Here is a 22919-nt window from a genome sequence, read left to right as displayed (position 1 = left end):
GCACTTCTCGCGAGAGTTCGATGGCCTCACAAAACAACATAAACAGCTCATCGTTTTGGGAAGAAATAATTATGTTATGCACGTCTTGATTTGTTTTCTGAAGAACAAAAATAAGTATCTTACGCGCATACCTTCAGTAATTTGTTTATTTGTTGAAGACAAAGCTTTTATCGGTTAGTTTTTGCTCGCTCAGCAAAATGAAGGCGAGAAGTCACGAAGAAAGTTGAAGGACTTTTGACCCCAAAGAAGGAAAATCTGAGGTAAAAACAACATTTTACTGGTCTGTTTGCAGTTATGACCTTTTTATGAGCGGTCATCAGCCTACACATTAAATATATATATTTATATATTACTACCACAGTGGCTCTAATTTCACATTTATTAATAATCGCAAGGTTTAATAAATTAGCTGTTGTCATGGCAACGACACATTAAAACCACTACTACCTAAAAGGCGTAAAGTTAATGTCATATTATGATGCACAAGGACAGCACAATTAAAATATTGAAACTCTACGCTATTGTACTTTATTTCCTTTAAGCTGATCATCTCCAATATACAGAATTAATCCCCTAATATTGTAAAATATTTCATAACCTGAATAAAAAGTTGTCACTAACAACTGTCAACAAACAAGTCTACAGCACTGACAGTTTGTATTAAATACTATTTCAAATCTAAATGTAACCAGCTCTCTGTCAGATACTGTTCAAAAGTGTAATTAAACTAACAGTTTTGTTTAACCCACATAGTATTCCTTGAACTTGTGTTTCTTGTAATTTAGTGGCGAGTGCAGGTAACAGACAACGGGTCTGTGGGTCTGTGAGGTTAATCATTAGACACAGTTTAAACAGCACCAATCAATGTCAGGTCAGATTTTTGTTTCACTGTTAAGCTGGAACACAAACAACTGGTTTCCACAGGAATCTGCAGGCTGTAAACTCCACTGACGACCAACGCAGGTAGGCAGCGTCATGAATGCTCAGAACGCCCAAATGGGAAACACTTTAGCTGACTGACATGAAAATAAAAATGCAAATAAGGGTTTGACATAAACTCAAATAACGGATGTTAAAGGTTAGTTTATTTTTAAGTTTTAAAAGCAAACAAGTATGCCGGGCTGTGACTTAGTACATTATGTGTGGAAATTCACCTTCACACTTGATGCAGCTTAAGTTTCTAATTCAACATGATTTACTGTCATTCTTTGTCTGAATCTCTAAATGCTTCAGACCCCCTTATCTGCCGATGGCCCGCGTCCTGTCCCTTTTCCGGCCTCAGCCTGTTCTGGCCCTCGCGGGGAGGTGGAAACCCGCGTTCTGCAAAATGTCGATGGACTCGCGAGCGCGGGAGGTCTTTGCCGCCGCAGTGGAAGCTGTGCAGCCGGACACAGTGGTCAGGCAGAGCGTAGAGCGCAAGGACGATTCAGTCGTCATCGACGGGCACAGACTCGCGCTCAAACACAACCTGCACTTGGTGGGCTTCGGGAAGGCTGTCCTGGGAATGGCTGCCGAGGTGGAGCGGATCGTGGGCGATCATTTAGTGAGAGGAGTCATAAGTGTGCCACACGGGATTCAGCAGACATTACAGCAGCATGGAAAAGGGTAAGAAAATGCCAGAAGGTATGAGTAACATAAAATCCTACCCCCCAAAAAAACATGTCTAAGAATAAGTCGTGTTTTGCATTCTTTTCTTAGCCATCTCCTGCTGAAAGAAAACAGTCGAATCAAAGTAATGGAGGGGGCAAAGCATAACTTACCCGATGAAGATGCTCAGAGAGCAGCTGAAGGCATCAAGCAGCTAGCCAGTGAGCTGACAGAAAAAGATCTGCTACTTGTACTCATTTCAGGTCTGATTATTTTCCCTTTTTTTCCCCCTCCCCTCTATCCGTCAGATATAACAATGTAACCTCCAACACCTGGTTTATCTCCCCCTAGGTGGAGGCTCTGCTTTATTACCGGCACCAATACCTCCAATCTCACTGCAAGAGAAATTCGATGTAACTCGCAGACTCGCAGCTGCCGGTGCCACTATTCAAGAGCTGAACAAAGTGCGTCGAGCCCTTTCCTTGTTAAAGGGTGGAGGGCTCGCATACCATGCCCACCCTGCACAGGTAACAAGTCTGAATTTTGCTACTTACTGAGTGGAAGACATGTTTTTGACCTTCACTTCCTCACAGGTGGTTGCGCTAATACTGTCCGATGTGATCGGGGACCCCCTTGACTTGATAGCTAGTGGCCCCACAGTGAGAAGTGAGGTGTGGCCCGAAGGAATTTTGTCCATTCTTGAACGTTACAAGCTGCTGGACACACTGCCAACTTCAGTAAGGGATGTCCTTGCGAGACAGGGTCCCCGGTGGAAAGAGAGTAAGGATGAATCCAACGCTCCAGGAGATGTGCTTAATGTTGTGATCGGCTCCAACGGCGTTGCCCTCAAGTATGCGGGTCGCCGTGCCCGAGAGCTGGGTTTCCGTCCCGTTGTGCTTTCACTGGGCGTGTGCGGCGACGTGAGAGCCGTCTCCAAACTGTATGGCCTTCTGGCTCGCTTTGCCTGCTGTCAGGAGGAACCTCCTCCTGAGCTTGCAGCTGAGATGCTAAAGCTCGGACCGGACGTAGGGATGGAGACCTGGGATCTGTGCCGTACCATGAAGGTACTGGACGACGGGCGTAAGGAGGGCTGGGGCGCCACGTGTCTGTTAGCCGGAGGGGAGCCCACTGTGGAGCTGACAGGCAAAGGTCGAGGTGGTCGAAACCAGGAGCTGGCTCTGCGAGTGGGGCTGGAGTTGAAAGGCCTGGCGCTCCCACCTAAGGGCCCCTTGTTTCTGAGTGGTGGCACCGACGGTCAGGATGGACCCACTGAGGCAGCAGGGGCCATCACTGATGCAGGGCTGTACGATGAAGCCCGAACACAGGGGCTGAACGTTGATAACTTCCTCAAAAACAACGATTCTTTTACTTTTTTTTCTCAGCTCTTAGCTGGACAACGTTTACTTGTTCCTGGCCTAACCTGCACTAATGTCATGGATGTACATATGCTAATAATTCCATCCATTCCCATTACAATGAACTAATTCAATACACAATATTAAAAAAAAATCAGCAGATCTCGATTTTAAAAAATAATCTAAATTTTGCATATCTTAATGGTTCTTCAGCTGAACACAAATATTTTGACCCATACTTGAAATCTACATTAATTTTTCAAGTTTTGCTACTTGTAATTCTAGCAACCATTAAGTATAGACTAGAGTTTACACTTAAAATAAAAATCTTACCAATGTCTGCAGAATTGCCAACCTTTTTATATTAACTGCTAAAACCGAATATGCCACTAAAAGCTGTGTTAGTATTTTTAATTACTGTACTCATCAAATCTTTTCACTAACGTTTGAACAGTTGTGTTGGACTGCTCCACATTGTTGTATGTTAAAGTTATTCTAACGATACTGTGATCTTATTAGGTTTATTAGCAGCGCTGGGAGAAAATCCACTGTGGATTTCTCTGCATTTGGGTGCATCCATTTCATTTGTTGTCACGGTTGATGGCGGGCTGGGTAGGATTTTGTTGAATGTAGTGGAACTCAGATGCCGTCCAGTTTTTAAATCATCAGGTGACGTAACGCCACTGAACATTGCAGTCCTACCTCATACATCCTAAAAGTGTGATCATGTTTGCAAAGATTTTGATAAATGCAGTGTTTTGCCTATAATAAACAGAGTATATATGGTTGCCATATTTGTTTACACTTTGCACAGGAAGTATTTTTAAGCTACATAAATTAAAGCAAGACGATTCTGTCATGAACACTGGTTCCTACTGAAAGCATGCTTCCTGTATATGATGTTTATTAATGAATAATAAAGGACAATAATGAGCGTGTTTCACATCTCTTCTTTTCCTTGGTGCTTTCACTTTATTTATGAAATAGAAATAAAAACGACCCTTTTCACTGTAGCAAATTACTAACAATCACAGCAGGCGTTTTATTAATTTCATTCACTTCTGCTAATCCTATAGTCAGATTTTGTGCCCTGACCTTAAAAATATGGTTTATTAATTTTTGTTTCATGCGTAGTGTAAATTTAGTAACAAATATTTTCTCTTGTTTACGAGGTTGGAACAGAAATGTTTGTATCTCATACCAAAATTAGAGCTATTTCAACGGCAAACCTATGACAATCTTTTTGATTAACGCCACTGACATACAGCAAAAAAAGTCATCCATTATGTAAAAAATCCTTTTTTTTTGTATTTTGCTAAAAAGAAAGGTTTTACTTTGAATCCAGTGCCCACAGGCCAAAATAAATATCTTATAAACACTATCACACAACTGATATGCAGGAAAACCCCAATATCTCGATGGGAGACCGGCAGAAGATGAAGCCATCCATCTTCATACCTTCTTCAATAACTGAGTTTATCATCAGCCATTTCAATGTCTCTTCAGTGTCTCTTGAGACCTCTGGTCCAAACACCAGTGTCCCGTTACTCTCGATGGCTCTTCAGAGTGTCTCCTGATTTATTCTCCCTGCAAAAATGACAACACAGGAAACATAACCATTAAAATAAACAGCATGACCCACGAGCAAATCAGTGAGAAAGCATTCAGACTGCATGAAACACGCTGACACTGTATGGGGTCAAATTCACACTGGATCAGGGTGAAGAGCAGCATAATGCCCCCCCCCCCCCNAAAAAAAAAAAAAAAAGGTGACCACCTACCAGCCGCTCAAGTGAGGAGCTGCGTCAGGTGTGCCTCCGTTCTGCCCAGACCCTAAACGTAAACAAGACACATATGAAGCTAACGAGGTTAGCATCGACTGCTTCACCGACCAAAGCGTCCCCGACAGGACGACGAGGACCCACCTTGTCTGTAATACATGTCGTTCACCGTGTTCCCGTAGACTTTCCACGCGAAGTGGATCGCGACGAGGCTGAAAATCAACCAGCTGAGCAGGATTTTGAATATAGCGACCCTCATGTCGTTGGCCAGCCAGTCGTTCACGAACTCGTGCAGGAACGACAGGCAGCTGTCGGCAACGCGGGACAGAAACTCGAAATCCCACGGTTCCTCCATGGCGTGGGATAATACCGACCGAACCGAGTCAGCTGCGGGTCTTCCGAGTCATTTATAAGCCTTCTTCAGTGGACATTTCTGTTCAACGGGCTCCACAGTTAGCCCGTTCCCTGTTAGCAACGCGGAACAGGACGTGACGTCATCACGCAACCAACACTAGAGCAGCGTCAAGCTTCAGTTGAAGTCTGTTTAGTCAATCTTTAAAGATATTTAAAACAAATTATAATTTTTTATAACTGAATAGCATGCTTGTTTTTTTGTGTGTTATAAAAGTTTTTTTTGTTGTTGTTTTGTATGTACATTTGCAGATTGTTTTATTGTTAAACTTGGGTTATTGTGATGGTGTGCACTTGTAATGAACAAACATTTGCCTTTGTTTGCTTGGACACATGTTTAATAAATAAAAATATTTTATTTTATTCTTTTCTCTTCTTCTTTTCTTCCTCCTTTGTTTAACTGCTTCAAAAGGGACATCTACATGTCTCTGTCAAATACTATGTATTATAGTTATTATAGGTTAATAAATATAAAAAGCTGATAATTTATGAAGACTTCACAGTTGCTTTTATCACAGTAACTATACTCACTAGCCACTTCAGCTGTTTAACTCTGAAGAAGAAATAAACTTTTTACTATTTACATTCATGAAAGCATTATTCAAAAACTTTAAGTTGTCTTAAATGATATTTTCATCACAGAAAGACTCAAAGTATGCAGTTTAGTATTTTGCATACCTTTAAGTGCTGAAATGTTTGGCTGTTTAGTGTTTTCTTGCCCATTATTATCCTGTTGTGTTAATTTTTTCCATTTTATGAATAGAGAGTTTCTAAGGAATTTCTAAAGAGAAATGGTTACCCATATTTATGTATAAATGGTAAAACGGGTCTGATGAATTGTTCTCAAAGATCTCTGCTAGGGCAGAATTTATAGACAACACATGCTTATAAGGTTGACAAAACTGCTTAAACATGATGAAACTATATTTTTAAAATAAACTATAAAATCTTAAAACAAAATAGCACTATAATAGATTACAAATATAGCATAAATACTTAATTTAATTTAAAACTTCGAGGGAAACCTTCGATTAGGGGGTGGTGCTACCAAACGTTGACCTGCGGTCTGATTGGTCATCTGATTCTGACGTCAGCTTCACAGGAAGTCGGCTGTTGCGTTAGGAAAATTTGTTTTCTGCCTCTCATTCGAGACAGCTCACCTGCGGCTGTGCAGCAGAGAAAAGTTCAAGTCGCAAACTAGATCCCGAAGGCAGCGTTTCGACGTTACACCGCCGTAAGTTTTGTTTTTAATTTGTCTTTTATTTAATCTCGGCAGACCGCGGTTGCCTCCTCTGTTCAGCCGAGGCCGTGATAATTCATCTCTGCTTCGCCTGATGCTAGCAGGAAGTGTTAGCCGTGTTTACTACAGACATCATTTGCTGACTTGTGTCGGAATTCGCTGTCCCACGTTTATCGTCACGAAAAGATAAGCTGTATATGCTGTGTCGAAGTTAGCAGGCACGCTGTTTGTTTCATTATTTGAGAAACTCATTGCTAAACAAGCGTTAGCTCCTCTGCTCCTTCCAGCCGATCTGCTGTTTGTGTGAAACCTTAGATCTGCTGGCTGAAGCTGTAATCAGATTTACTGTCCTCTGTTATCATGTGACTGGATCACTACACCCGTATGAATGCTCCTTTTTCACAAGGAACCTAATTGGTGCCCGTGTCTTCAGCTTAATATGCATTTATCATAAACCTTTTATTGTTTTTATCTCTAGTGATTGGGATGGTATCATGGAGGGAGACAATCATCAAGATGGAGAGGCAGAAGGAGTCCAGATTTCTGATCATTCATCAGAGAGCGATCCAGCTGGTAAATGCATATAAATTCAGCTCAGAGTATTTGTGCCATTGTTGGTTTGTTAGTTAAGCATATTCAAATCACAGTTTAAAATAAAGAACAGAAGCTTGACCTTTAGATTATTTGCTTTATTGTTTGGATTTTAACATCTAAATATGAAGATTGATTTAGGAGGGCTCTTATTTTTCAAATGGACCAGAACAAAGTTGCTTCCCTAATGTTGCATTTGGAACCTGCTTTGAATCTGCAACATGCTATTAGAATAAAGTATAGGTTGCAAAAACAAAACTATACTTATCGTGTCAAAACTGAGAGTCTGAAACTTGTTTGTTACATTAATAGCTAGCTTATGACGAGGTACAGCATGTATTAGAGTTGAGTAAGCAAACAAACTTATCTTTAAAAGCCAGAGTTGCTCCAGAGCTGCATTCCAGCAGCAGATGAAACCAAGATCGGCTTGGACCAGGATGTAAATAAACGTACTGACAGAGCTTTGAATATTCAAAATCCAAAGCACACAGCCTCACCTGTAAGGCGCTGGGCAAGTGTGTCCTACTGTTTGAATCTTCTGAAGTGCACACATTTTAAAATATGACAAAAAATTAAAAAATATTCTGCAAAAGTAACCCAGAACCTGAAGGGTAACAACATGCCATTGAATATATCCATTTTGCTTAAATACAAACAGGACAGTGAAGCCTTTAAACAAATTAGTTAAAACAGTAAAGCTCAGGCAAAATGTTTCAAAAGATATAACTATTCTGCAGTCAAGGATTGTGAAGAAAGTGTTAAGAAGCACATTATTGACAGTTATTTTACAGCTATCTAATTCCCAAACCCTTCATTGTTTGTGAATTTATGTATATTAAAGCTTAAATCCCACATTTATTGCCTATCAAATTGTTAAGTGTCCAGATACGTCTGGGTCTCATTTTATGATCGTTAAATTTCTCTGTTTACAGTTTTCATTTAATAATTTAGTTTTGCTGTCCTTTCAGCTGACACCCTGCTGGGGAATCACTTGCTCCCTGATCTAGCGGCGAAAAGCGATTCTTCCACAGCTAACAGAAACCAAACCACAAAGCTGCACCTGTCGGATGTTACAACAGAGGAGCCGGGCCAGAACGAAGAGCTCTGCTCCCAGCTTGAAGCGAAGTTAGAGACTGACGAGGCCAAAGTCTCAGGGAGTCGGAACGACGTGTCCGCCCATCCGGCTGACGGAGGGGCCGAGGGCAACGCTGTCGACAATGACCAGAGCGACTCTGGGGAGTTTGTTGTCACAATGCTGGCCAAGGCCAAGCTGGAGGAACAAGGAATAGGCGTGAAGGGGCGATCGTCTCCGCTGTCGGAAGCTGGAGTCGAAGAATCCCCGTCGTTCAAGTCCCATCGTGATGAGGACGTCACAGCTGACAGCTGGCGGCAGCACAGGAAGCACATTTTTGTGCTGAGTGAAGCTGGCAAGCCCATTTATTCCCGATACGGCAGCGAAGAGGCTCTTTCGTCCACGATGGGAGTTATGATGGCGCTGGTGTCTTTTGTCCAAAGTGGAGATAATGTCATCCACTCAGTGTATTCCGGTGGGTCCGCGCTGACTGAACTAAACATTTTATCTGTACTCTTTCAAAATAGTCTGCAGCATTAATGTTTCAGTTCACTGAGCTGATCGGATTTCAGATTTTAAAGACGTGAATTGAGTCCAGATCAAGTTTTTTTTTTTGTTGTTGTTTCTTTTCATTTTAATTGATTGGCATCAAGTTTCTGGCTACATCTTAATTCCCAATATGCTATTTTTTTCATCAACCACATCACCTTTCAGGTTATTACACGGCTTTCAGTGTATAAATTATAATTATAAAATAGAAAAGGCTATCAGATGCCTGTTTAAATGTTGTTTTAGACGTTCCTGATAAGGCCCATTTTAGTTTACAATGTTACTCCAAGTGTAATTTTTTTTTTATGCACAATAATAAAATAAATATAGTTTTTTTTGCGTGTTAGGGTAGACTTTGCTGACCGGCCACTCAGAGATGACCATGACTGCTAGTTGGGAACCAAATTTGAGAAGTGAGAAAGTAAAATGAGCGTCTTCTGGCGTCTCCCGAAGCTGTAAACAAGCCTGAGCTACGTGTCCAAAAACAGAAAATCTAAAAATAGTCAAAGTTAGGCAAGCTCAAATCTTTGGAAATCTCCAGACTTTATTATTAGTACATTTTTAAGTTTCATGTTTTACTTTACGCCTTTTGTTGACAAGCTCATCTTTTAAGTAATTAACAAGTAAGTAATTAATTAGTCAGTCGCCTGTGTTTTTATGACCATGTCCAAGTTTTAGTATTTCTCAACCCTTCAGTCAGCTCTGGTGGTGTCTTCCTGTCTGGTGTTTTTAACCCTTTGTGCCGTGTTTTGCCTCCCTTCCATCAGAGGAGCACACGGTGGTGTTCCTGCAGAAAGGACCGCTGGTGTTGGTGTGCGTCTCCAGCAGCCGTCAGTCCGAGCAGCAGCTGCGTGGAGAGCTCCTTTACGTGTATTACCAGATCATCAGTATGCTCACCCAGGCCAGCATATCCCGCATCTTTGAGCACAAGAAGAACTATGACCTGAGACGGCTCCTGGCAGGCTCGGAGAAGATCCTGGACGGCCTCCTCAACCTGGTGGATTCGGACCCGAGCTTTCTGCTGGCGGCGGTGCACTGCTTGCCTCTCGCTTCCTCCCTCAGGGACTCCCTCAGCCAGATCCTACAGAAAGCCATCACCCCCAACCTGGTTTTCTCCATACTCATCGCCAAGAACCAGCTGCTGACCATCGTCCAGGAGAAGACGGTCATCGAGGACTCGAGGCTGGAGCCGGCGGACGTTCACCTCCTGCTCAACCTCATCGGCGCCTCCTCGGCCTTCCAGGCCGGGGAGATCTGGACTCCGATCTGCCTGCCCCTGTTCAATCCCGACTGTTACTTTTACGCGTACATTTCTTACCTGGACCCTCCGGAGTGCACCGTCTGCTTGCTGCTGCTCTCCACAGACAAGGAGGCGTTCTACGCCGTAGCTGAGTGCAAGAGGAAGATCGAGGAGGCCATGGCGGCTCAGAACTCGCTGAGCCTCATTGCCAAGGCTCAGCTGTACAGCGTGAGCCAGGTTGGCGTCTCGGACCTCAGGCACTTCATGTACAAGCCCTTCGATGTTCCGGACAACTACCGCCAGCTCACTCAGTTCACCAGGTGTGTGTGTGTGTGTGAATCGCCAACCATAGATGGGCTGTATTTGCTTAAAATAATTCTGCTATCAGAAAGTATATTTACATATTTATGTAAAAGAGGATTTCCCCCAGTGTGTCTGTCTGTAACGAGTTTTACTTTGAACTTTTCCATGATTTCCCTGTTGTATTTAACCTGTCTGTAGCCCAGAGATGGAGGCTCCTTATAGCAGCGAGGAGGAGAAAATGCGACTCCTGGATCTTTATCGCTACATGCACAGCCGGATTCACAGCACCTCGCGACCCCTGAAGCTCATCTACCACGTTGCTGAGAGGGAAACGCTGCTCGCCTGGGTTCGTAGCTCTGTTTGTGGTCACACGCTCGCCGTCGACATCTGTAACGCATGATTGTTAGAAAGGCAGGGCCCGCTGTTCCACCGTATCGCTTTGTTTGAAGCTGAACACAAACGGTGCTCGTCCCTGCAGAGTGATTGTACACACAGACAGGTAGTTTTTTTTTTAAAGTAAAGTATCTGTGTGTGTTTTCTTTTCAGGTGACCAGTAAGTTTGAGTTGTACACCTGCTTCAGCCCTCTGGTGACAAAAACCTGTGCCATTACTGCCATCACCAAGCTGCTCAGATGGATTAAAAAGGAGGAGGATCGCCTCTTCATCCGATACCCGCCGAAGTATTCGACGACTCCGAATCCCAGCAAGAGTTCAAAAAGCAGCAAATCTGAGCAGCAAGACTCCACAGACAACGGCTATTTGTCCCTCCTATAGCTGCTGTAAGAATCTGCCTCACTCACCGAGAATCTCTTCACTGGGTTCAGATATTTTTCAGCGTTTTCTTGAGAGTCATCCGACTCGACCAACTGACTACTCGATTTAAACACTACATCTTCACACTACGTAGAAAGGATCGGTCTCTCTACGTGAAATAAAGCATGTCGTTGCTTTGCTGCTTCCATACAGAAAAAAGTCGGGGGGGGGGGAGCTGCATCGGTGCATTTTAAGTTGAGCTGTGGTAGGACTTAATTCAAGTAATATTTAATTGTTTTTATATTGTTTTATTACAACAGAGAGAATTTTTTTCTCCTCCTGGACAGTGAATGTATCCCTCAGATGACAGTTCAATAATATAAAACATTTATAAATTAGCTATTTCTTGTGGAAATGAGTATGATTGGGGGGGGGAGGTTGAATGACCTTTTCTCAGAACGGATCACGTGTTCTGGGAAATTAGGGGAACGCAAATAAAGTGTTTTGTATTTGGGATCATCACAAACTGGAACAAGTGGAACTGCCAGAGGAGGGTTGGATATTTATTTAAAACAAGAACAAACATAATGTTAATGTTAATCTCTGCGAATGGATTTGAAAGCATCGTTTTCTATACGGCGTCTGTTTCAGTTCAAATAATAAAAATGTTACAAGTTTTATTTATGTTGCATTTTCTGAAGAAAATAAGTCAGTAGTCCCTTCCTGGCCACCGTACGTCAGACGTGACCAGCCGTCTTTTAAACTGCGAGAAGACGCCACAGAGCTCATGTAATGTTTTATTTTAAAAATGTTGCTCATCTCACACCTTACTGAGGTGAGTTCAGGTATTTCACTGGTTCTGACTGATAGTTTTCTAAATGATCTATAAATGGTAGCCTCCTTGTTGTGTCCTTTTCTGTTGATTCAAGTCTTAACAGCTTGTCTGTAGTGTCAGAAAAATAAACTCCAGGTTGCACAAATCTAGTTGTTTTAAAGTGTGTAGCTGTACTGAACGCTGTATTTTTATTTTGTGTAAGAGCCATACTTATAAATATTACAGAATTTATTTAACAAAGACTCAGTGAATTCAGGACGGCATCATACGAATTATTGCATCAATAATGTTTCAGGTAAATTTTTAGTCTTGACTGGAATTAAAAAGATCTGAGTAGCAGAGGATGGACAGAAGTGTAATTTTTCAGCCACATTTGAAGCTTTTAATAAACCAAAAGTCTATTTTTATTCGGTGTGGCCACATTAAGCGTCCCGAGATGTATATGTATCTTTAAACGACGCCGTCACTTCAGAAAACCAGTTCTCAAAAGTGGCAGAAACGGATCCAGCAGCTGCAAATTCATATGAAAAACACCCCACAAGCAGTTTATTTTTGGTTTGTTTGTTTTTTTTTTCCAAACAGCCTTTTTATTCCTGTGTGAGAAAATATCGTCAGGCAGACTGTAGATCTTGTAGAACTATTTCAAATTACAAGATCAAAAATCTGCACCACCAAGAAAAAAAACAGAAGTAGGCAAACGCAGACACAGCTGCCTACAGATTAGGTCTTGTGCCACCTCACTTTTACAGAATATTTTCCACCAACATGTTGGCAAATATCACTATTACAAAGAGCTACTTAGATCATACGCATTTCTTTTCAATATTTTACTTTTTAAATAACACCTCTACTGCAACAGATTTATAAATTAAAATCTATATTTGATTTTTGCATTCCTTAAATTACTTCATTTAAGCAAATATAAACATACATTTACATATTTACAGAACTATACACATGCACTTTTACCACACTGAGCTTGTATACTTATATGTATACGCTGTACACAAAGAGACACAGCAGGTACGCCACACATATGGCCCCGGGAACCGCCTATCCTAAAAGTTTTTAATTATTATTTTTATTTTAAACCAGAGCATTTGTGCTTTTCAAGTCTTTTCAGCCAGATCTGCAAATAAATTCAAGGCCTTCGGTAAGTTAGCGCCGCAGATTTATCTGCTTCGACTCTGCAGTGGCTTTAAACCTCGCTGAGCTGGGAACCGCGCCGGCCGCTTCCACATTCTGCCATCATTTTAAACAGTTTCACAATATGGAAAAAAAAAAAAAAGTCATCAAACACAGTTAAAAGTCCCACCAACAACACGTCGTAGCTGGACTAACAGTTCCAGAAATGTTAAAAATAAAACACGCCGCTTTAGTTAAATAAATATGTGAATCTCTTCTGCGGAGAGCCAGTGACGCAAAACTGGAAATCTAATGTCAATACCTGCAGTGGAAGGTTGATTTTATAGTTTAAATATTAAAATAAAAAGGGATTACAGCAAAAAGGCTGAATTTTAAGCAGCTTATTAAAGATCGGACCTGTTCTGGGGTTAAAAAAAATACTAATTTTATACATTTTTTTGGGGGGGGGGACCACCACAGAGTCCAGGTATGACATGAATGTTAAAGTGGGACTTTCACACTTTATTACACACAGTGACATTTCAATAGCAAATACAATCTCAATATATTTTGAATCATAACGATCCCTTTGACAGATAAATACACTTCTCTCACTCGAGCCTGAACTCACTTTGGCCAAAGATAAAAACTTCATATGAACATATAGCAACAGTTGTGTAAAAACACCCTTTAAAAAAAAAAAAAGATTTTACATGAATAAATTAATTAATTAATCTATGAAAAATTCTGAGCAATTTCTTCTTTCTCCCATTTTAAAAATCTTCACAATTTTATGCAAAAAAAAAAGAAAAGAAAAGATCTATCATCAGCTTTTGGATGTTTTATAGTTTCCCACATTTTTAAGAAGCTTCTGTACAACCAGTCGGGTTGTTTAAGATGAGATCTTTAAAATAAGATTTATATAAAATTGGAGGGAGTGAAGTTAAGGTTTCCTCTCACGTGGTTTAAATGCACCATTGCCCGGTCGTAAGCAGTGTGTACAGACTTGCGCACGCTGGGTTTCTTCCCTTCCATCAGGCGCAGTTTGTCTACAGTGTCGTCTATCCCCAGCGGCAGTAGTTTGTTTCGAGGGAGCCATTGCCTAAAAACACGGAAACAAACCATTTTCAAACTCGTTGGATTTTACATGCAGCGCGCCGTTTCACTGGACGCCTTGTTTAAAAGTCTTACCAAGTTCTTTTGGTATCAAAGAAGAGCACTAAGAAGAGCTTTTCCCCCTCTTCCGTTTTTCTCCATTCGCCCAGTTTGAGCACCTCCACGGGAGGCACTGGGATGGGGATGCCGTTGTGGAGGAGTCCTTCCTGAGGCATGTTTGGATCGACAATCTGCAACAATCGAATACGCTGACTATTCTGTTCTTTTAACGAAGGCGACATGCACACCACAGACTGCGGGGCCAAACAGACGCTCACCATTGCTGGGTAGGAAGGATATCCTCGACATTTCGCCCAAACTAGGTCCAGTGGTGAAAGTTCGGTTTCACCATCTAAAGACAGAAGTGTAGACTTTCCTGTGAACAGGATATTTCAATATAATTTATTAATCTCTGTTCCAAACAAACTGTGACTGTTTTTTCCTTTTCATTTTTAGTTCTACAAACGTTTGGTTTTTTTTAAATGCAGATGATTACATTATGCCTTGAAATGAATAAAACAAAACAAAAAACTTTTGAGAAAATACACACCTGGAGCAGAGATGTCTCCATTCTCTTTGCTTGGAACTTTCACCAAAGCTGGTTTACCCCGGCTACGTTTGGGAGGGGAAACGCTAGAGGTGGAAGGAGAGAAAATAGAAGAGGGCAACTTTTCAACTTTTACAGTTTAATTGGAGATTAATTAATTCAGTTCAAGTGAAACTTTAAGACCAAAGAGCCTCAACGCTATGTTTTAATTCATGGCTTAAACAAACGTTCGGTGGGGTTTCTGTGATTTGATATGCTCCTCCTTGGGCGGCAGTGGCTCAGGAGGTAGGAGTTCGTCCTGTGATCAGAGGGTTGCCGGTTCGAGCACCCGCTCTGTCAGTCTCAGCCGTTGTGTCCTTGGGCAAGACACTTCACCTGCCTTGCCTACTGGTGCCGATGTAATTGCAGCCTCACTTCTGTCAGCCCACCCCAGGGCAGCTGTGGCTACAATGAAGCTTACTGACATCAGTGTGTGAATGGGTGAATGACTAAATGTAGTGTAAAGCACTTTGGACTTGGTAAGGCGCTATACAAGTGCAGGCCATCTACCATTCCTGTTTGTGCTGGAGGTTTCGGTCAGATAATGTTGTGCTGCATGACAGACTCACACATTAAATGAGAGAATATTATAATAATAGACAACTTGTTTTACCCCTGGTTAAAAAATAAAGTTATCTATTGTGTTATGACTCACAATACAATTTTAAATTCTTGGGAGTTCTCTCAAACAGTGATGTTACGCTTTGAATGTCTGTGACCTTCTACTCACGTCAGGTTTGAGTCTCCATCGTCTTCCTGGTCTGCAGAAGTGTGCTTCCCATTTGTCAGGCCTTCCAAAGACAAAAAAAAAAACGTTAAATAGTAACCCAGCTGAACTTTGTAGAAAGTGAAATGTCGTGAAACATTAATCCACCGTGCCATACCTTCTTCTGTGGGGGGTGCAGGAGGTTTGTCAGCTTCACTCTCTGAGCTGGGGCCTCTGGACCGCAAGTGGTGTGAGGAAGGAGAGGGAGGGGCAGGGAAGGTGTTGGGGGTAGGAGGTAAGGTGGTTGTGTTCACACTGGTGGAATCTGGGCTACCAGGAGTGGTATCCAGCCCATTGGTTTTCTCCTCAGTGGTTTTCCCATTCTGCCACGGAGTGGACTTGTTCTTTACCATCCGCGCCCCATTTTTAGCTTTCTTAAACAGAACCGACGTGCGACGACCAACTCCAGCCACAGTCAGGGTTGGAGGGGTGCCGAGGGGCGTAACCTCGTGGACAGCCTCGGGCTGAGAAGATGGCGTCTCTCCCACTTCCGCCTCATCTTCTCCTTGGCTTTTGCTTCCGCTGCGTGACGACCTCTGGCGCTTGTAGGAGCGCCCAGGTGACCTCCGCCCTCCTGTCACGATGCCCAGGACAGGGGGCTCCAGAGGGGCATCTCCCGGTAAGGGTGACGATACTGGACAGGTAAGCTCCAGGACAGGTGGAGAGTCATCTGGATCATAGACAAATTGTTGTTGTTAAAATTGTAAAAACTACACAGCTTGCAACTTAAATTTGAATATTTCCAGGATGTTGTTTATTTGACACTTAAAACAAGATACTTGACTTCACAAAACTGTGCAATCATTGAGCCAAATTTATTTCTTTATTTTTAAACACTTGTTATAGGAATAAAAAAAAAAGTATTGTACCTGTTGCAGAGTTTGACACTGCAATTAAAGGCCCATTTTCTGCATCCTCCTTTTTCTTCTTTCCCCTTTTTGGCTGTTCCTCCTCCAGTTCCTCCTCCTCTCCATTTTCTTCTTCATCCCTGTTGTTTCCATTCACAGACTGAGCACTTTGCTGCTCCTGGTTCATTTTCTGCCTCAGAGTGTTGATCTCTCGGCGCAGCAGCCTGATGCGTTTGGTACGACCACCACTGGTGCGCATCGACGTGACTATGTCCAGTTTGTCCAGTAAAGCTTTGAGCTGCTCGTCTGTGGTAAGGTGCAGTCTGTTTTCTGGATCCAGGAGAGAATCGACTGGGGACAGACAGGGAAGAAATATTAAACCAGAGCAAAGATGAAGGATGTTGGTTATATATATTCAGGAAAACAAATCTTAGCTCTCATTCACCATCTTCCCATGTGCAGTGGTAGAAGCCATGTTTGTTTGGTGCTTCTGGCAGGTGCATGCCAGTGCTGGGGTCCAGGCCAATGGTCTGAGACTGCCTGTGGGCGTGACGGAGGATGGCTCCCCCCACTTCCTGCAGCTGTAAGGCTGTTTTGTGGAACATGGTGTCCTTGGAGTTGTATTTCAGGCAGTTAGAGATCATGAGATTGAAGTCCTTCTCTAGGTCTGCAACTGAGCAATAGGCGTGTCCCTCTAGTCTGGTACGCATGGTGGAGAAATCCATGGGTTGGGATATAAACTCCAGGTAATCTGGGACCTCCGTAAATCATAACAAATAATAATGTCAGCTAGGTCATAATTAACCCAAAGTAACTGAGTAAAGCAACTAAAACACGACTGCTGTCCTAAGTGCACCAACCTCTGCTAGATTAACAGGCTGAGAAAAGATTTTGGCTGTGTCCTTCTCTTGTAGCTGGTCCAAGGTGGATTGCAAAAGCAGCAGAGCAGGAGTCAACGTTAACTCAAGGGCGGCCTGCTGGATTTTCATCTAACGATGACGATGTAAACAAAGCACAGAGCAGAGGGAAATACAAGGTCACTCTACAGGATTTAAACCAGTAACGAACGCTGCAGAGTAAAACAGATTAAAGCTGTCTTTTATACTTTCTAATTGCTCAATTTAATCCTAAATTGTTTGCGATGTCACCACTTTTTTAGTTCTAATCCTACTGATGCTTACGATCAGCTTTAATGGAAATGTAAAAATACTCCAGACAATCATCTCTGGCCTCATGCTTCAGACTTTCCTTTTTACCTGTTCTCTCTTTAACCTCTCTCTCTTGCGGATGAGTTCCACTAAAAGTCGAGCTCTTTCCAGGTCCTGCCTCAGCTTTTGCCAGTATCGCAGTTCCTCTCTCGCAGCACTCAGCTTTTCGTCGGGCTCCCGCTGAAAGGCAAAAGAATGTCAGACTTGGTGTCGAAGACGGTGGAACCGCCAGCATTTAGTTTTCACAACAGCGTAACAACTGTTTCGTGATGAATACTGTAAACAGTTCCGCTCACCTGCTCTGCAGTCTTGTGAGCTTGTAGATGGGAATGAAGCCGGCGTATTAAAGGCATGCCATTTCGTGACTGACGTTTCAGTAACCAATAATTATGAAGTCTCTGCATGAACTGATTTTTCCTCTGTACTTCAACCCCTGTGCAGATCTTGTTCAGCCTATGATGATCAACGTAACGGTTACACATTAAACTTGAACAGGAATAATAGCAGTTTTTGAACTGAACAAAAAACAATATATTTCTAAATGCTTTTAAAAATACTCCAAACTACTGAATCAAAATGAAAGATTATTACTTTTAAAGCAACAACCATGAAACAACATAAGTCATACCTGTGGGAGGGGATCTGAGGCACAAGCAGCACAGGAATATTCGAGCGTCGTGTTGAACCAGACCCTTTTGAATTCTTCTTTTTCTGACCTTTGGTTGTCTTTTTGTTGGTAGGTGAGGGTGAGCTTTGCGTGTATGACCTCTGACCTCGGTTACCCCTCCCCCCTACCATCCTCCCTTCCACCGACTCATCTCCAGACCCGTCCCGCCGAGACCCAACAGGGGAGTGATGCTCACAGAAAGCAGTCTTCTTCACAGAGAAGGTGGTGCCGTTAACACCCGTCTCTCGGACCGGATCTATCTTCATATACAAACCAGCCTTCTGGGCGCAGGTGACGTGAAAAGCTCTGTAACAGTTGGCTTTGTGGCACTGGATGGACGCCCCCCTGCCTTTCTGCTTACACAGATAGCACGTGAGCTTCCAGCGAGCTGGAGGGATGTTCTTGACTCCCTCAACGGGCTCTAAGAACACTGTGTTAGCAAAGCAAACCTCTGGGATCCATATGGCACACACAACATGAGCCCATCGTCCATCGCTCGTCTGCTTGAAGGCACCTCCTCGGTTTGGACAGAGCACGCAGTCTACAGGGCGGGAGGGGGACTGCAGGCAGCAGCGGCACAGCCACTGGCCTTCAGGTACATAGGGCACACCGTAGCACTCCTGGTGGACGGCCAAGTTGCAGATGTCACAGAACAGGATGACGTTACTGTTCAGACATTCATCATCCAAGCAAACGCAGCAGAAGGCATCCTCATCAACAGCGTTCTGGGACAGAGCCTGGCTGCGGGACTCGAGGATCGACTCTCTCTCCAGGCGATCGATCAGAAGCTCAAAAGTGTCTGCAGATACAGACGCGTGGCCATCAGACACCCTTTTTTGGTTCACCATCTCCAGCCAAGCCAAGTCCTCCTCGTCCATGTCGTACTCAGCCACACTGTCCTGCTCCTCGCCGGACTTCTCTATGTAACGGTAGTAGGCAGCCGGGAGGGGAGGCGCCTCAGAAGGAGAAACTGAACTCAGCACACGAAAGGTGGGCTCGGGCAGAGGGGTTTGGGACGGGTGCTGGAAAGAGTACGTAGATCCAGTATGCTGCTGCGAGCCTGACCGCTGATTTTGTTGAGACACATTTTTACCGGTCCTTCTGCTTTTGTTGTTTGCGGGCTTCCTCCAGGATTTGCTTTTGCTCTGCGTTTGCTCGCTGTTTTCCTTGTTGCTGTTGCACTCTGCGATGTCCTGAGCCATCATTTCATCCTCTGTGATGACGGGCAGAAGGTCTGTGATGTTAATCCGATGCAGCCTTCCATCGAGGTCCACTTCCACGATTTTCTGGGCCTGAGCGTACGTCAAGGTCTCCCTGGAGGGGGAGAGCTGCAGTCTGTAAGGCGAGGGGGGCCGCAGCTGACCGGACGATCCCCTGCCTCTTCCTCTCCCTCTGCCTCGACCCCTTCCCATGTTGAGTCGTCTAACAAATGTCTCACATTCCCACTTCTGCAACTTCCGCATGGGATTTTACTCCAGTCTCTAACAAATGGACAGGAAGAAAATAAATAAAGTGATTACAATGACAACAGTTATTGTATTCTGTGTAATTGTCTTTAAACATTTACTGTAGCTGCTGTGAACAAATACAAATATTGTAAAGTGGTTGCTTACAACTACATTTAGATTTCAAATTTAATTTAGAAATGACAAACAAGTGACATTAAACCTACACATGTTCGCACAAAAAGCATATATTAACATATTACACAACTATTTTAATAATCTATTGTGTGCCAAACTCAAGGCCTGTGAGCCACATCTGGCCCTTGCTGACCTTTTAACTGGCTCCAAAGGTAACATTTTTAATATATAACATCTGGCCCACCGACAGACTGAGCCTCTATCGCTTCTCATTTAGTTGAAAAAACTGAGCACACTCAGTTCAGACTTCCCATTACAGTTAACCAACTTTGAAGCCAAGAAAAATAAACTTTAGTTTTTCAGTAACCTTTGATTTTGATGTGGAAACAGAAAGAGAGAGCATGAAATGAGACCAATCAAACTCCTGCAGCCAAGAAAAGCTGTCTGGTAGCTGACCTGAGTTAAAGCACGCCAGAACAACACAGAGTCTGCTTTAATGATCTTTTTCTGTTTTCTATTCTTATTTCAAAGTCAAATGTTCAAGTTTTTTGAGTGTTTTTTCTAAACTGATTTGATGTATTGTAAAAAAAATGTATTACTAAGAAATAAATCAAAAGGTTGTTGATATAGCATAAGAAATCAATGCAAATGTGTTTTTTAAATGTTTATTTTCTTTTATATTAGGTTGTGTATGTTCTAAGTTCTGCTTAAAATGTGATTGGGAAAGGATTATTTCTGTTTCTACGTAAATAGTTTGACAAATTACATTAAAAAACAAGGTTAATTTATCTTAACCTTGACTGCACAATATTAAAAAACCTTGCAATGTGCAATATAAATTTCCTCACTCGTCATTATCTCTTCTGTCATCACTCTCATCTAATCCAGGTGTGGGCATCGAGGCCCCTGAAAATCTGTTGGATTGACCAAATATACTATTAGCAGGCAGAACATGAATACATTATACTTCAAAATTATTTCCTATGACTCGTTGCAGTCCAAGCACTCCTTTGCGATATTGATATTGTGATAAAAATACTCAAGATAAACTGTGCAGCCCTAATTTATATATTTTTAACAAATATTAGCTATGATTGGCCATTGGCTCGGACTAAGTTTTTAATTTTAGCACCCTTGTGCTGGAAGATATGCTAAAATGCAGCTGGAGTGAAAGAAACAAGCCAAAAACAGTGTTAAAAACAAATGGTAAAATGTTGTTTTTACTTATTTATAATCATCATGCTGTTCTAACATTTCTGACAGAAAAGCTCGGTTTAAATTCTAAGAAGTGGCCATGATGTTTTTTTACTTTTGGACATCATAATTAACACGTAGAAGGAGATAAAACTCTGTAATAACATGGCTTGTTACCTCAAGCAGCCTTGCTGCTCGAACACAAATACAGTAACTTGCACTGCTTGCATGTATTCATGTCAGCGGTACGCTCATTGGTCCAATCACCTGTCCGTCACACGGCCGCTCATTGGTTGGACCAATCAGAAGCCAGCACCGTGTTTTTCCCACCCTGTTGCTAAAAGCATGTTAGGCTGCAAAGCGCTAAATACCAGCCCAAGTATCTAACATCTGTCAGCCATTTTAGGCGCACAACAGCAGAGACAGCACTTGTATTGCAAGATGATTAGCAGCACAATTACACATTCAGTCAGCAGCCAGAGAGCGACTGCTCACTGTTCGCCGTGCCTTAACGCACTAAACTACGGCACGTAGATATCAGAGCACGACACTGCAACGGCGCGCCGTTATGGCTATCTCTTTGTGCTCCAGACCCCTGCAAAAAACGGCTGTCTCTGCCTGATGTGATAACGTTGCTCGGTCGGACAGGGCACACGAAATATTACCAACTGGAGGCGTTTCTAAAACAGTGCTGAAAATACTGAAAACAACAAGAGTCCTTTACCTCGATAAAACCGTCCTCCGCAGCGCGAGAGCCAAACGGAAAAACTGCACCTGGCTAAATGTCAGCTAGTGGCTCCCTCCGACCAAAGGCGGACATGTTAGCCGTTAGCTTAGCTGGCCGGTAATTTCAGGGAGCGACATTTTTCAGCGCCCCGCTCCTCCGCCGGGGGTTTGGTCGAGCGCACGGACTCAACCCGGTTACATCGGTGCGGCTCGAGCCTTTCAAACGGTGGCGGCGGGCGACTCGGTGGGGCCGCAAAATCCCGAAGATATCAAATTAATGTACCTTGGATAAGGCTAAGTATTCAGTCAAGATGGCTTGAAAAATACGCCCCTTTGGAGGAAAAAAAGAAAAAAAAAATCACCTCAGCCAATTGCGGGTCGACGCCATAACTCGCACGCGACGCGCACCGGCTTGAGGTTGGTCCGCGAGACGAAGCGAACTCACCGGGCTCGCGCTGGAGGTCAGCACGGAGAGAGGCGGTGAAAAAAACAACCGGATGGTCCCCTTATCTCCACCAAACAACACCGAATATTTACATTTCTGCTCTTATTTAAACATGCACGCCACACTGGCTCCTTTATTTAAGGAAAAACACTAAATAAAACAACGCAGATAGTATTTTTAGTGTACTAAAATACTGCAGAAAAATACTTCCTTAAAGCCAAAAACATGTTGACATTCCTATTAGTGCTATATATGCTACATTTTTTTTTTTTGAGTTTTTAAACTCCTAAAAGCAAAAAAAGTTTCCAAATTCTTATCGAAAATGGTATTTTTCGCCATTCTTTCATTTTATCATAAGTTTATTATAAAATATATAAAAAAAAGCACATAGTTCACAATTAAACTGCATGGGTGTCATTGATATTTTTAGTATTATTTTCCTACTACACAGTCTCATTACTTTGATATATTTGCTGAAGAAAATCTTTAAAATTCTACTACCTACTACTACTATTGGCTATGAGATAACTAATAAAAAATAATACTAATAATTGATAATAATACACCAATTAAAGCTACAAATATTTACAAATGCAGTGATCCTTATTTTTTTTTAACTCAAGAGATGGAACAAAACTTAGCAAAAAGCCTTTTTAAAATTGGTATCTCTAAGCACTTAGCAGACTGTTATGAAGCTATAATTTGTTTCTTTAGCTGAATTTATAAAAAAAACAAAAAAAAAAAAAACAAAGATAGCACCTTTAGCTGAAAGCTTGGATCTCTAAGGTCTTTTTAGATATTTTTCCCCTTTTTACTGTTAAGATTTGACTTTCAGACTAAGCATCTGCTGCAGACTGATTTATTTTCATTTTTATTCATTTTTTTATGTTTGACACTAT

At 42.4% G+C, this 22919-nt stretch overlaps 4 protein-coding genes across 8 annotated transcripts; 2 read left to right on the top strand and 2 right to left on the bottom strand.

The window, feature by feature from the left end:
* Positions 1 to 9: 9 nt before the first annotated feature.
* On the top strand, positions 10 to 4135 carry glyctk (glycerate kinase). 2 transcript variants are annotated; one of them, XM_017407990.3, is made up of 5 exons: positions 10 to 260; positions 1234 to 1605; positions 1699 to 1850; positions 1939 to 2114; positions 2181 to 4135. In XM_017407990.3, exons 2-5 carry the CDS (start codon positions 1250 to 1252, stop codon positions 3069 to 3071), a joined length of 1575 nt encoding a protein of 524 aa, XP_017263479.1. In that variant the 5' UTR covers positions 10 to 260; positions 1234 to 1249; the 3' UTR covers positions 3072 to 4135. The 2 variants fall into 2 exon arrangements, with proteins under 2 accessions (XP_017263479.1, XP_017263480.1); XM_017407991.3 differs by lacking the exon at positions 10 to 260 and adding an exon at positions 295 to 963.
* On the bottom strand, positions 3890 to 5224 carry tcta (T cell leukemia translocation altered). Its single transcript, XM_017407992.3, has 3 exons — positions 4868 to 5224; positions 4724 to 4775; positions 3890 to 4529 (listed from the first exon to the last, which is right to left on the bottom strand). The coding sequence occupies exons 1-3, from the start codon at positions 5076 to 5078 to the stop codon at positions 4487 to 4489; spliced, it is 306 nt and encodes a 101-aa protein (XP_017263481.1). The 5' UTR covers positions 5079 to 5224; the 3' UTR covers positions 3890 to 4486.
* Positions 5225 to 6239: 1015 nt separating this feature from the next.
* mon1bb (MON1 secretory trafficking family member Bb) lies at positions 6240 to 11953 on the top strand. Its single transcript, XM_017408016.3, has 6 exons — positions 6240 to 6368; positions 6853 to 6947; positions 7934 to 8512; positions 9354 to 10146; positions 10328 to 10475; positions 10676 to 11953. The coding sequence occupies exons 2-6, from the start codon at positions 6869 to 6871 to the stop codon at positions 10901 to 10903; spliced, it is 1827 nt and encodes a 608-aa protein (XP_017263505.1). The 5' UTR covers positions 6240 to 6368; positions 6853 to 6868; the 3' UTR covers positions 10904 to 11953.
* Positions 11954 to 12244: 291 nt separating this feature from the next.
* On the bottom strand, positions 12245 to 22021 carry brpf3a (bromodomain and PHD finger containing, 3a). Of its 4 annotated transcripts, none has more exons than XM_017408335.3 (13): positions 21574 to 22021; positions 18034 to 19553; positions 17702 to 17858; positions 17454 to 17585; positions 17058 to 17186; positions 16643 to 16955; positions 16219 to 16548; positions 15468 to 16019; positions 15314 to 15374; positions 14548 to 14630; positions 14276 to 14349; positions 14034 to 14188; positions 12245 to 13944 (listed from the first exon to the last, which is right to left on the bottom strand). In XM_017408335.3, the coding sequence occupies exons 2-13, from the start codon at positions 19533 to 19535 to the stop codon at positions 13761 to 13763; spliced, it is 3672 nt and encodes a 1223-aa protein (XP_017263824.1). In that variant the 5' UTR covers positions 19536 to 19553; positions 21574 to 22021; the 3' UTR covers positions 12245 to 13760. The 4 variants fall into 4 exon arrangements, with proteins under 4 accessions (XP_017263824.1, XP_017263822.1, XP_037831099.1 ...); XM_017408333.3 differs by having other exon boundaries at positions 14276 to 14373; positions 21574 to 22020; XM_037975171.1 differs by having other exon boundaries at positions 14276 to 14373; positions 21859 to 22019.
* Between the last annotated feature and the right edge of the window lie 898 nt (positions 22022 to 22919).

Source organism: Kryptolebias marmoratus, linkage group LG4 (assembly GCF_001649575.2).
Source record: "Kryptolebias marmoratus isolate JLee-2015 linkage group LG4, ASM164957v2, whole genome shotgun sequence".
NCBI classification, from domain to species: domain Eukaryota; kingdom Metazoa; phylum Chordata; class Actinopteri; order Cyprinodontiformes; family Rivulidae; genus Kryptolebias; species Kryptolebias marmoratus.
This window is presented reverse-complemented; position numbering and strand designations above follow the sequence as displayed.

Excerpts from the sequence above, each read along its gene's own strand:
- glyctk (XM_017407990.3), top strand. The coding sequence starts at position 1,250 with ATGGCCCGCGTCCTGTCCCTTTTCCGGCCTCAGCCTGTTCTGGCCCTC. Across the intron at positions 1,851-1,938 it reads GCTACTTGTACTCATTTCAG|GTGGAGGCTCTGCTTTATTA; the intron begins GTCTGATTATTT and ends ATCTCCCCCTAG. Across the intron at positions 2,115-2,180 it reads ACCATGCCCACCCTGCACAG|GTGGTTGCGCTAATACTGTC; the intron begins GTAACAAGTCTG and ends ACTTCCTCACAG.
- tcta (XM_017407992.3), bottom strand. The coding sequence starts at position 5,078 with ATGGAGGAACCGTGGGATTTCGAGTTTCTGTCCCGCGTTGCCGACAGC. Across the intron at positions 4,776-4,867 it reads CGACATGTATTACAGACAAG|GGTCTGGGCAGAACGGAGGC; the intron begins GTGGGTCCTCGT and ends GTTTACGTTTAG. Across the intron at positions 4,530-4,723 it reads GCTCCTCACTTGAGCGGCTG|GGAGAATAAATCAGGAGACA; the intron begins GTAGGTGGTCAC and ends TCATTTTTGCAG.
- mon1bb (XM_017408016.3), top strand. The coding sequence starts at position 6,869 with ATGGAGGGAGACAATCATCAAGATGGAGAGGCAGAAGGAGTCCAGATT. Across the intron at positions 6,948-7,933 it reads ATCAGAGAGCGATCCAGCTG|CTGACACCCTGCTGGGGAAT; the intron begins GTAAATGCATAT and ends CTGTCCTTTCAG. Across the intron at positions 10,476-10,675 it reads GGGAAACGCTGCTCGCCTGG|GTGACCAGTAAGTTTGAGTT; the intron begins GTTCGTAGCTCT and ends TTTTCTTTTCAG.
- brpf3a (XM_017408333.3), bottom strand. The coding sequence starts at position 19,535 with ATGCGGAAGTTGCAGAAGTGGGAATGTGAGACATTTGTTAGACGACTC. Across the intron at positions 17,586-17,701 it reads CTCACAAGACTGCAGAGCAG|CGGGAGCCCGACGAAAAGCT; the intron begins GTGAGCGGAACT and ends TTTGCCTTTCAG. Across the intron at positions 16,020-16,218 it reads AGTGTCAAACTCTGCAACAG|ATGACTCTCCACCTGTCCTG; the intron begins GTACAATACTTT and ends TCTATGATCCAG.